This window comes from Dipodomys ordii, unplaced genomic scaffold (assembly GCF_000151885.1).
Source record: "Dipodomys ordii isolate 6190 unplaced genomic scaffold, Dord_2.0 Scaffold216, whole genome shotgun sequence".
In the NCBI taxonomy this organism is placed as follows: Eukaryota; Metazoa; Chordata; class Mammalia; order Rodentia; family Heteromyidae; genus Dipodomys; species Dipodomys ordii.
The window spans coordinates 78,351-91,728 of record NW_012267432.1 but is presented as its reverse complement, the minus strand read 5'-3'; the positions used below and the strand labels follow the sequence as shown (position 1 = coordinate 91,728).

Below are 13,378 nucleotides of genomic sequence, written 5' to 3'. Positions count from 1 at the left end.
TCCCTGGTCTATCTCTTTGTGCCTCCCATGCTCAACCCAATTATCTACTCCATCAAGACAAAGGAAATCCGAAGAAGGATACACAAGCTGTTATTCAGACCTAAGTTCTGATCAAGGAGGAATGTTTTCTGAAATGCTAGATTTCTTTCTGAGTTTTGTTATTGCTGGTGTTGGGGTGTTCCAGGCTGGTATGTTGGAGCTTTTAGTTTTCTTTCTCTATATGGATGTACTGTTGTGTATATGGAATTTGTTACATGATGTAGCCTAGCTATAAGTTGTAAATTAAACATTTTAAATCCACTTATACTATTTTTATACAGACTGAAAGCTGGAAGTTTAATCATCTTTTTTGTCAATAAATCTCTATCTTTAAAATTATAGCTAAGATGTGCAATTTACACCTGACTTGTTTCTAATAAAATTTTTCCCTTACTATCACAAAGGTTTTGAATTCATTTTTGTAAATGTTTTAAATATTGAACTCTACTTCCTGTTGAGTCTGATTGCTAATTTCCATTCTTCATTGAATTATTTATGTATGAAATATTTTTAATCTTGTATTTGCAACCCAATTATGTAATGGTTTATGTCTGTTTAGCAGATATGTTTTCATTTAGGTTTTAGACTTATTTTATTTTCCTGATCTATATTGTGAAAAATTGTTTTAAAATCATGTAATCTCAATCTCAGGGAGTTTTGTTGTTGTTGTTTTAATTTTTTTGATTAAAAATCACACTCTGGAATCTTTTTCATGTCATATCTGGTAAAAAGCCATTAACCAACTTTCAGATGCTGACATATTTAACATTTATAAAAGAATATGTCTGTCAGAGATACTGGGATTGACTGTGAAGAATCCTAACAAAGACTCTGAGCCACAGTTGTTTATAGAGTATCTTCTACTCTGAAAATGCAAATTGTACTGGGCACTGATGGATCACACCTGTAATCTTAGCTACACAGGAGCTGAGATCTGAGGATTGTGGTCTGAACCAGCCCAGGAAGGAAAGTCTGTGAGTCTCTTGTCTCCAATTAACCACCAGTTAATTGGAAATGGAACTGTGGCTTAAAGTGGCAGAGCACTAGTCTTGAGCAAAAGAGCTCAGGGATAGCACCAGGCCCTATAAAAGTCCTATGATAGACAAAAAAAGAAAAAGAAAGGAAAATGCAAATTGCAACCTAGGCAGCTGATTTCTCCCAGCTTATCTTTGCCTTAGATGCATACAAAGTCTTATGGTTCCCAGGCTTGTTTTCCTCTTACACAGAAAATTTAAGATACACTATAACCATTCAATACAGGTAAGTGTTACATGCCATTGCTCCAATGTGGAATTAAGGGGAAAAAATAACCAGTAGAATGATGAAAGAGGTAACATTTTTTGAGATATGTTTACTCACTAACTGACACGTTGAGTTGAAAGTACTCTGTACAAACAAAGACGAGAGAGAGAGAGAGAGAGAGAGAGAGAGAGAGAGAGAGAAAGAGAAAGAGAGAGAGAGACCCAAATTTAGAACCATCATTACTTAAGTTTGGACAAGAGATCTGATTAGTACACACTGTATTTGCAAATATCACATATTACCATTATACAATTATTATGTGTTAATAAAAAAGAGAAGATCATGGAGAAAGAACACAGGAGTGTATAGACAGTAACAATTCCTGGCAGATGTGAATATGTCCGATCCTTGCCGTATCTCTTCAGGTAGCTGCTTCTCATTAGCCGTAAAGAATAAATCACACAGTCACAAGTTCTAACACAAAATCTTTTCATATTACATATTATTCCAGTAAACACTTTTGGGTGAATAAAGAATGAGCTGTGTTATTCTTTATAAGCAAATACTGGAAAAACAAATCTAGAAAGAAATATGCTATACTGAAGAGTTATTACTACCCCACTCAAAATATCCTGAACTTTTTTTTTAACAAGTGCAGTTAAAGAATGACAAGAATCCTTTCTGATAAGGAATAAAGACAGAAAAGCACCTCAGTGAGAATTTCCTGAGCTACATGGCTTTCTGTAAATGATGTAAAGCAGAAGTTGAGTGATATTCACCTTTGCCTTTTGAATTTCTCTTTTTTATTGCGGCATTTTTTATTAATAAGATTTTTTAATGTGAAAATACCATACAGAGGGGTTACAATTACATGAGCAAGGTAATGAGTATATTTCTTATCAAGCATTGTTGCCTCCTCCTTTGTTTCTCCTTACTATCCCTTCCCATCACTCCCCCTCCCCATGAGTATATTTCTTAACAAGCATTGTTGCCTCCTCCTTTGTTTTGAATTTCTCTTAATTGAAATTTGTTTTCCCTACACTTGTACACATCAGTACTTTGGTTAAGTGGTACCAGGCTATAGAGGTTTACAGGAAATCTTACCTGGAGATTATGAAGAGTGTTGGAGACATATACAAATTTCAGTGAAATATCCAATGTTTAGGTGTTCTCAATTTATGTGGAAATTATATATGTAGGCAGGTACGAGTGTCTCACCCCTGAAATTCTATCTGCTCAGGAGGCTACAATCTGAAGATCACAGTTCAAAACCAGCCTGGGAAGAAAAGTCTGTGGGACTCTTACCTTTAATTAATCAGCAAAAAGCCAAAATTAGAGCTGCCCTTTATGTGGTAGATGGCTAGCCTTGAACAAAAATGCTCAGGGACGGAGGCTAGGTTCTGAGATCAAGCCCCAGGACTGGCGCAAAATAAGTACACATATAGAAATCAAATCATTGAATTAAAAACAATCAGTGGATAATATTCCTTGTATTTTTCAAATACATTTGATAAACTAGTCTTCTATGCATAGAGAAAGAGAAGAATAAAACATGTTTTTGCTGCAAATATGAGCAAAATCAAAATATGACAACTAGAGGTAGGCAGGATGACAAAACAGTCTTGGTTTCTGACATTCGTGTCCAGTTGCTGCTGTCTCACCAGGCACCCTGCTCTTTACAAAGACTGATTCCATGGCTGTAATTCTTGGCTGGTTGCTCAAGATTGAGATGAGAGTAATTGACAAAGTACCTGCCTATTTCCTGAGTGTCTTTTATTCTAAAAAACCTGAAACATTTAGGACCAAATGCTCTGTTAGTTACATTGTTGGGAAGGTACTAGTTCCCTGTACTCAAATGTACAAGAAGCAGCACAGAGACTTCTTATCTGAGAATTAAATAGAATAGAGGTCCTCAGCCCACAGTAGTCAGCACACTTAGAAGACTGTCCAGTTCTTGCCCTTTTGCTGGCTCAGAAGGTGAACTTTCTGTGTCCTGCTTTTGTTTATTAATCATGTCTGGGAGAAGAGCACTTCCCATCTATCTGAATTGTCTCTGCAAAAGCAAAGCCCCCTGTCTTAGAAAAGCTGGTCAGATGTGTCTATCACTTCACTAAATTGGGGAAGGACCAATTCAGAACTGATGGTCAGCCGTACCTAGAGGCCTAGTCATTTCTCTCCTCTCCAAAAGACTTATTTTGAGGAGCCTCTCATTCTCTGGTTTCACACAAATTAATTTCTTGGTACCTCAAACAAGTTTTGTGATGTTTCAATTCCATATTTGATTGTAGTTATCTTTTTCCTCCTATGTGTCAGAACTCCAAGGTTGAGAGGTAAACAATTCTGTGCTAATATAATTCTTCCTCCTAGCTTCTCCTATCCCCACCCTTTCTCTTTCAACTTACCCCTGGCCTTAGATGATGAGCAGTATGTTCAAGAAAAGACATGATTGATACAGGACTCTTACTACTTAGATTCTCCCCCTTCCCCCGCATAAACTTCAAAATAAACTTCTTACAAGCTTTGCTGTAACTATATTCAGCATTTTATTTAGTTAAGGTAGAAGCAAGTCTAAGGTGCTAAAAAATGTAAAAACTTTTCATCATTTATTTGTTTTCTTTCTGTGTATTTTTGTCATTATAATAGGGGAATATTGTTTTCAAAGAAAGCTAAATACATAAAAGGATGTGAGTTCCAACTCAATTTCATAAAAGATCACTTGGCCTTCTGAGGATTAGACGAACTGGTTTTTCTTATGGCACCTGCCTCATGAGAGAATAAATAAGTAAGAAGAGAATAATTTCCCATATTCCTTGCAAAGTAACCAACTTTCTCATTAATGATGGAGAAAGGAAGTGATTGGTATAGTGGAATGGAGTCTAAGGTCACACCGAGCGGTTTCTATTCTCTCAATGTGTCTTCTTTTACTTGCTTTACATACTATCAGCTTTCAAAATCAGGTCTGTGGTTAAAATCAGCATCTCCCTCCCTCTCTACCAGGTGGCCTTGATTTTCCTTCACTTACCCTTAGCAGTTTCCTTAGGCCTTGTCTTTGCATCTATAGACTAATTTGAAACTGGAATGTCATAGAATTATCTTTTTTGCTGTTCTTTTTAATGTACTTATAATGTACTATGTGATTTTTTTGCTTCTTTGTATGTTCTTCCCCCATGGTACAATCTCTGTTGATACTGTATTTGATTCCAGTGTCCTGCATCTTGTATGTACATTTTTCTAATTTGGGGAGGGGGAAGGGAAATAACAAAATGCTGAAATAAGGATACTGGATGACCCATTGTAACAATGAGATGTACAAAACAATATGTTGAAAATGAACTTAACAATTTTGTGGGGATGTGAGGGAGGAGAGAGGGAGGGAGTTGGGGAGGTGGGGAGGAAAGGGATGGTAGGGGAAAAATAAAGGAGGATGTAACAATGCTCGATAGGAAATGGACTCATTACCTTGCTCATGTAACTGTAACCCCTCTGTACAGTATCTTTACAGAGGAAGAGCATATCTTATTATAAATCAATAAATAGCCTAATTATTTTCTACTTGAAGTATTTGAATTATGTTATTCAATTCAACCTAAAATAATTCATTCCAGAAAACACATTTCTCTCCCCACTGTAGCTGTGGATGCTTTTGGGAAAGTGGCTTCCTAATACTTATAATCTCCATTAAAAATAGCTCCTCTCTCCACACCTGTCACTTCTCCACAGTAGAGTGTTCCTCAGTAGAGTTTTGCACACAGAGAAAATCTCTCTATATTATGTATATGCTCAATTGCTATGAAGTTTCCAGGACAATTTTCCTAGACTGCACAGGTTACCTCCTTCTAAAATATATTTTCATCTTGCACTAAGTGTAAACTTATTCTGAGATTTTCAAAATTAGGCTGAGGGATTCAGGACTGTATTTATTCCTGTTATATTAAAGAAAGTATATAAAGAAAAATCAGTCTAACAGAATGTAAAATAAACTATCTTCTACATCTGATGTATGCTGATTATCCCAGGCAGATCAGAGCTGAAAATCTGAGGATATAATTTGTGACATTTCGTCCACCCTGTTGGAGAAAATTATTATCCTAAGAGAGGAAGAGAAAGAGAAATCATAGCTCCCAGTACAATGTCCTCCCTCAAGTCTGTGAGCCAGAAATCTCACATGGTTTTTCATGAAAGAGGATTGAGTGAAGACGGTAGAAAGAAAATAAACAGAAATGAACCTGGTAATTGTTTGACGTCAGAAACTACCAGTTCTCAACATTATCATATATATATATATTCATACACGTTGTTAAATCCTAAATTTGACAGTCCATAGGATTTCACTCTGTGAAGCAGAAACAACTCATGAATGTTTGATCATGACTGTGGTGGGGTAAACTAGGGATTTTAAGCAATGATAATTAGAACAAAAAGAAGTATTTTCATAGTCAGGTGGTCCCACAAACACAGGCAAACAAAACTTTACTTCATATATTATCTCTGTGCCTGATCTGATTTGAATATGAAGTGAGTTAACTTCCATAAAAATTTTTTATTGTGAAAATACCATACAGAGGAGTTACAATTACATGGACAAAATAACGAGTACATTTCTTATCAAGCATTGTTGCCTCCTCCTTTGTTTCTGCTTCCCATCCCTTCCCATCTCTCTCCGCACCCCATCTCCTCCCCCCAAAAGTTATAAAGTTCGTTTTTCGACATAAGGACTTGTACATCTCATAGTTGCAGTGGGTCCACCTGTATCCCTATTTAAACGATTTGTTTTTTCCCTTCCCCTCCACAAATTATACCAACATCAAATACAGTGAAAGCAAGAGTTATACCATGAGGGAGGGACATAAATAATTTAGAGTAGAACTTGCCACATATATAGATACAGTGCAATTGCTTATTGTATTAGTAAAACTCATTATTGCTGAAAATAATTCTGAGCTCCTAGTCTTCTGTAATCTTTAACTACTCACTCAATTGCTTCCAATACATACTCTTCTGTGAACGTCCACAGTATTTGCAACATTAACTATCTATTTTGAACTCCTGGTTTGTGCTGTTAACACCTGCGTTTTCATTTCCTGGCTTCATTAACGTTTACGCAAGTGCTATTTTTTTCCCAAGAATATGCTATATTTGATGATGGTCATAATGACCCGTGATTGGTGGCCACAATCACCAAACCGGAAAGTCATATTTTGATGCGTTGAAACATGCGGACGATGGCTCGGCGGATCTCCTTTGTCTTGGCGCTGTAGATGAGCGGGTTGAGCACCGGAGGCACGAAGAGGTACACGTTGGACATGAGGACGTGGACGTAGCGGGGAGCATGCTTCCCGAAGCGGTGCACCGTGGAGACCCCAATCATTGGCACATAAAACGCAAGCACAGCCAAGATATGTGATACGCACGTGTTGAGAGCTTTGAGACGTTCTTCATGGGAAGCAATGGCCAGGACTGAACGCAGAATGAGCACATAGGAGAGGAAGATAAACAACAAGTCCATGCCGAAGGTAGATACAAGAACGAAGAGTCCATAGATGCTGTTGATGGTGATGTCTGCACAGGCGAGCTTCATCATATCGGAGTGCAGACAGTAGGAGTGGGAGAGAACATTGGATCTGCAGATGGGCAGCCTCTTAATGAGGAAAGGAAGAGGGAAGAGTGTGATGAAACTCCGAGCTGTCACAGCAAAACCTGCCCCGGCAATGAGTTCATTGGTGAGCACAGTGGCATAGCGCAAGGGATTACAAATGGCCACATAGCGATCGAAGCTCATGGCCAGCAGTATCCCCGACTCCATCATGGAGAAGGAGTGAATGAGAAACATCTGGATCAGACAGGCATCAAAAGCAATGCTCTGAGCATTGAGACAGAAGGTCCTGAGTACAGTGGGCAGCGTGGCTAGGGACATGGCTACGTCGCTGAGAGACAGCATGGACAGGAAGTAGTACATGGGGGCGTGGAGGCTGGGCTCTCTGCGGACAGCCTGCAGGATCACTGTGTTTCCCCCGAGGGCCACAGCGTACATCACGCAGAGGGGCCCTGCCAGCCAGGAATGAAGGCTCTCCAGGCCAGGGATACCAGTCAGGAGGAAAAAAGCAGGGCGAGTGACATTGAAGAGCCCCATGATACGAAGTCTCTGTGTCAGATCTTTTGCCTTGGAGAATTCTAAGAGTTGTACCAACACTGGAGGGCAGGAAACCATGAATCAACCCATCCAAAAGATGATGGCTCCAAAATTAGAAACTGATCCAGGCATCCAATTTCCTGGTGTGGGGATAAAGCAGGCAAATGTGTCTTTTCTTCATATTGTATTATCGCCAGACTGCAGGCTGGAATAATATTTCTCTCTGTTTTACAGAAGAGGGACATGCATACAATCCATCAGAGATACCAACTAATTATGAGAAAAAAATCTTTCCTCCATATTATCTACATCTTTCATGCATTAGAAGCAAGATGGAGTAGAAACATGTTAAGAATTCATCTATTGTTATGATACAAAGCAATCAGGAGATAGGGTCATCAGTATGTTTTGTATGTGCTTAAACATTTCAGGTTGATGCCTATAGTTAGTGAGATACAAATCAAGAGACAGTTTGAGCCATGATGAGTGCTTATTCATTAAGGAGAAACGGTGGGATGTGAATAGAGCTGGCTACCTCTGAGTATCACCTTTTACAGGCAGAGTGACTCTACAGAGAACTGTTCAAATACTTGCTCATATAATGCCTACATATGTAGAAACTGAGGTTCAGTTGGATTAGCCTGCCTTATAGCTTATGATGATTGGCAAAAAAGCTTCTGTAAAGATTTACAAACTGTCTAACCAGTGGAAGGGAAGACAAAAAGGAACACACACACACACACACACACACACACACACACACACACACACAGAGATGCATTTCTAAGCCAGGCACTGGTAGCTCATGCCTGTAATTTTAGCTACTCAGGAGGCTGAGATCTGAATATTGCAGTTGAAAGCCAGCCTGGGCAGAAAAGTCAGTAACACTCCCATCTCCATTAAACTCCAAACAAGGGCTGGGAAGGTGGCTCAGTGGTAGAGCGCTTGCCTTGCATGCATGAGGCCCTGGGTTCGATTCCTCAGCACCACATAAGCAAAAAGAAAAAAGCCGGAAGTGGCGCTGTGGCTCAAGTGGTAGAGTGCTAGCCTTGAGCTGAAGAGCTGAGGGACAGCGTCCAGGCCCAGAGTTCAAGCCCCATGACCGGACCCAAAAATAAATAAATAAATAAACTCTAAACAAGATGGAAGTGGAGTTGTGGCTCCAGTGGTACAGTGCTAGTCTTGAGCAAAAGAAGCTCAGGGACAGTGGCCAGTCTTTGAGTGTTTTGACATGTGTCTAAGATTCTTTTTTTTTTTTTTTTTTTGGGTCCGGTCGTGGGGCCTGAACTCTGGGCCTGGGCGCTGTCCCTCAGTTCTTCAGCTCAAGGCTAGCACTCTACCACATGAGCCACAGCGCCACCTCCGGCTTTTTTCTTTTTGCTTATGTGGTGTTGAGGAATTGAACCCAGGGCCTCTGGCTTGCAAGGCAAGTGCTCTACCACTGAGCCACCTTCCCAGCCGTGTCTAAGATTCTTTATGACCTTGATTTTTCTTTTTGCCAGTCTTGGGACTTGAACTCTGGGCCTGGGCTCTGTCCCTGAGCTTCTTTTGCTCTAGGTGAGTGCTCTACTACTTAAATCATGACTTTTCAGAGTATTTTATTGGAGAAAAAAGTCTCATGGACTTCTGTCTTGGTAGGCTTCGAACCACAATCCTCAGATCTCAGTCTGTAGCTAGGATTACAGGTGTGAGCCACTGGAGCACAGCTGGCTTTAATTTTTTTAATGTTACTTTTAAATTTCTTAGAAATGAACATTTATGATGTTTTTTGGGGGGGCTGGTAGTATTCATAAATAAGATATGTATGCTTGTCTAAACACCATAGATTTAAATCTATATCAAAACTACCAAGAGTCTAGCAGTAGGTATTGGTGGCTTGTTTGAAATCACAACTACCTGGTTTCTCTTATTGAAAAAAAAAAATCCTGGTGAATTTTATGTGCCTTGTTGTTTTAGGACTCATAAGGTAAGAGCCAAAGTAGAACCCATGTAATTGACTTCTGTGGTTGGGAAATCATTTCTGAGCTCTAAGTCCTGCTTATAACTCCTTACATTTGCAGCAAGGTTAGTGAATCACAGAAACTTCGACCTTTGGATACTGGAAATTGAATATGGCGTGCCAGTGATCTAGAGAGGTAGGGTAAATGACTCAGGTCTACAGAATCTGTTAGTAGCATTATCACAAGAATCTGAGGTCCGGGGCTGGGAAGGTGGCTCAGTGGTAGAGTGCTTGCCTTTGCATGCATGAGGCCCTGGGTTCGATTCCTTAGCACCACATAAGCAGAAAATGCTGGAAGTGGTGCTGTGGTTCAAGTGGTAGAGTGCTAGCCTTGAGCTGAAGAGCTGAGGGACAGCGCCCACACCCAGAGTTCAGGCCCCATGACTGACCAAAAAAAAAAAAAGAGTCTGAGGTCTTCCAACCCCAATCTTTCTCTCACTCTGCTAAGAAACTTGTTTCAGATGCCCTCCACCCAGGATTTCACACTTTATTTCTGCCTAATTTGACCCTAGTTTAACACTCTCCTGAGACAGGCTTTGCCCTCCCAATGTTTCTCAACTCACCAAAGTCAGACAGGTGGAAGACACCCTCAAATTATTCTTCTGTCTGCTATAGTTGAATTCTTGACTTCCAGTTTTATATCTCACTCTAAGCCCTGGGAGAGAGAAGTCTGAAAATTCTTCTGGGAGGTTATAGTCTCTCCAGGTCTTTTAATGACTCCTGAGGATAAATAATAATGCTCTTAGAGCTGAAAGACCAATTCTCTACCCCATATAAGATACTTTTTTCTCTTTTTTTTTCAAGAGATGGGCAGACACTCTAGGAGAAAAGCTCAATACTCAAAGAGATCCCAGCTTTATGCAATCAATAGTTATTTTAAACCCAGGAAATAATGTGCAATCTGAAAATAACTATTCTTAATCTTTTTCCTTTACATGTATTGAGTGGGTCACAGTTTTCTTGATCCCTCATAAAAACTCAGTTCCTTACACTTGTAGGTCACATCCTAATAATAGCAGTAATAAATAACATAATATCTTTTCATATGTAAATTAAATGCCCAGCATTATGTAATGGTTGAACCATCCAGCATTTAGCCTTTTGTTTTCTCTTAACTTGCTAACCATGGTGAGAATAAGAGATGGGGAAATAGAAGCCTCTAATTCTTCAGTGCCAAAAGTAGCTACTATCATATTTAGTGTGGCTCTTAACTATTCAAGGAGGAATCTTTCTCTTTTTTTGATATAACAGACACTAATTAAAATTTTTTGTCGTGTTTATATCAAACTTTACTTTTTACAGTGTTTAGATAGACTATCAGGCAAATACTCCATCACAGGGTCCCAATTACAATCAGTTAGCATAATTTTTATTATATATTTTTATTGTAAAGATACTGTACAGAGGGGTTACAGTTAATATGAGCAAGGTAATGAGTCTATTTCCTCTCGAGTAGTATAATTTTTTATTAGCATCAATTAGCTGTACAAAGGAGTTCCATTTTCTATTTAGGTATATATGCGATGAATTTTGGTCAGTCTAAATCTTTACAAAAAGTTTTATCTCACGGGTTACATTGTGCTATTTTTCTGGGTTTCATTATGTTATTTATTTGTGTGTATATAATATGCTTCCTAGTAGCTTCTAACCATAATGTTGGAGGAACAAAGGCAGGTATGTGAGGCTCATTAAATTATAAAATTGAGGAAAAGTGCTAAAGAACCAAAACCTAAGCTTTTGAGGAGTGGACATGATTTTGGTAGTTCTAAGGTATAAAGAGTCAGGGGAAAGGTGGCAGCTATAACTGAGACTTATTGCCTTGAGACATGTGTTTTTGGAGCTTGTTCTGAGGTCATTAGGAGAGCATAGTAGGATTGAATCTGGAAATGCTGGAAAGCTGCAAGGCTCTGCGGTTCTTCTGGTATTAATCACTTCAGTGAAGATATGCTGATAGAGTAACATAGCAACAGAAGCAAAGAGAACCACACAGGTCCCTCCTTCCTGACCTTTATTTTCAGAATACTATGATTTGGGTGCTGGATGCCAAATGAGAAATGCAGTTCAAAATGCTCATCACATAATGGTATAGAAGATGGAACTAAAACCGAGTGACAATGGGACCTACACAAAATTTAGAATAAATGTAATGCTGAAAATCGTTTAAATGGATTTTTGAAAAATCTGGAAGCAATTTTCAGTAGGTGGCAATAGAGCTGGGGGTTCACAACAGCCTGAAGCCACTCTTACTTACCGACGGGAGTGAAATGTAAGGCTTCCAAGGCTGTAACAAAGGCAAGCCCAACCAGGAGAAGCTGGAGTCGAAGAGGAGATGTGATCCGTGCTAGAGATCATTCCCCACGTGAACCAGTCAATGGGAGAAACTACTTCTGTGAATGCTTCCCACAAGTTGCACTTGTCTGTAGGGGTAGCTGATTTAGGAAACTAGAATTTTCTTCAAATAATGATGGGATCTTGGTTATGTGGAGAACAGCCATTGGATGGTGAAGATTGGATTTTGAAAAGAAGCAGGTTTCATCTTGCTTTTATTGTTTCATTAGCATCATTGGATAAGTGATTACCCATTGGTTTTTATCTTCATACTATGCAAAGTGTCAACTCACTGTAGAGCATGAGCTTGTGTTCTGAGTAAAGATTCTGAGAGGTAACAAGCTCTCCCTCCAGGCTAGACAATCAGATTTCCCTGGAATTTACTAAAGCCTACTTACATGCCTAGATTTTACTCACTCAAGTAGGATGTGTGGCTTTCTTTGCAACTCTCTTTCTGTCTTGAAAGGAGCAGTCATACTGTCTTAAATGTGGCTGCGTATATTTCTGTGGCCTCTGTTGGAGAGAAAGTTCTTCCAGGGACATATACAGGTCCTAGAAGGGGAATGTTTATTTGTTCAACGTAAGCTGCATCTAAGAAGACCTATTATTACCTTTAGTCATATGAAAAACTACTCGTGTCACATGCGTATAATGAATTCTACAATACATCCTAGCACACTTGATACAGAAGTAGCTCAGGGTTGGCTTAAGCTGGCCTATGAGATTATGTGTATTTGGTTCTTTGTTGTTGTTGTTTGGTTTTAATCATTATTTTAAATGTGGTTTAATATGTTCAGAAGAATGATTGCAATACCTCAGGGTTATATATTGGTTCTACACAAAAAATCTATTTTTTTTTTTACAGGAATTGCATCTGGCACCTAAATTCCACAAACTAACCCATACATAGATGTGACATCTGAATTTGTGGGACACTTTGTTGATCTGCTAATAATAGCAATGTGAGTGTGTGCTGGAACAGAATGTAGATTTTGGGAGAGGGCGAGTATATTTAAAATATTCTTGGATATGTCTTCAAGTATGTGTATGAGTCCACTAACTTAAAAATTATGTCAATATTTTAAATTAGCATTTATTATCAATAAAAACTTATAGAGATTATTGTGTGTGTGTTGAACTTTCAAAATATCTGGCGAGAGCATTGAGTGATTGTAGAAGTATATTTGTGTTTGTTGGAATGGGTATATATTTGAAAGAGGCATTGTGAATATTAGTAGGTAAATAAAAATGTATACATGGGATCCGTAGAGTATCTGTGATGATATATGTTTGTGGGCATCATATGTAGTGTGCTTGTGATCTTGATCAAGGAAGGGTTGATATGCTACAAATGGTGACACTAAGAATGTGAATCTAAGCATGAGATTCTCCTGAGAGTAATTCTCCTGTTGCCCCACTGCTCCACTCAGTGGTGCCACCCTCCCAATTATTTCCTCTTCCCTCCTCTCACTGCATAGAAATGAGTCTTGGGATTTGGGGTCATTTATAAATGTATGTCAAGGAGAATGTGCCAATGCCAGTCTGCTGGCTGGACCCACAGTACAATCAACCCGGCTGCAGGGAAGAGAGACCTCTTCCATGCGGTGAGTACTCCCTGGCTCCCATGGAACACTTGGTCC

At 39.1% G+C, this 13,378-nt stretch overlaps 2 protein-coding genes across 2 annotated transcripts in view; one reads left to right on the top strand and one right to left on the bottom strand.

Annotated features, from left to right (window-relative positions):
* Positions 1–111, top strand: part of LOC106000319 (olfactory receptor 51E1-like) — a 965-nt gene extending 854 nt beyond the window's left edge. The window contains exon 2 of the mRNA XM_013035571.1: positions 3–111. Within this exon, the coding sequence (XP_012891025.1) occupies positions 3–111 (109 nt within the window). The remainder of the gene's footprint in view (positions 1–2) is intronic.
* A 6,361-nt stretch (positions 112–6,472) lies between these two features.
* LOC106000355 (olfactory receptor 51I2) lies at positions 6,473–7,411 on the bottom strand. The gene has a single exon (XM_013035610.1). It carries the CDS (start codon positions 7,409–7,411, stop codon positions 6,473–6,475), a length of 939 nt encoding a protein of 312 aa, XP_012891064.1.
* Between the last annotated feature and the right edge of the window lie 5,967 nt (positions 7,412–13,378).

Coding starts and splice junctions, on each gene's coding strand:
- LOC106000355 (XM_013035610.1), bottom strand. CDS start 7,411: ATGGGGCTCTTCAATGTCACTCGCCCTGCTTTTTTCCTCCTGACTGGT.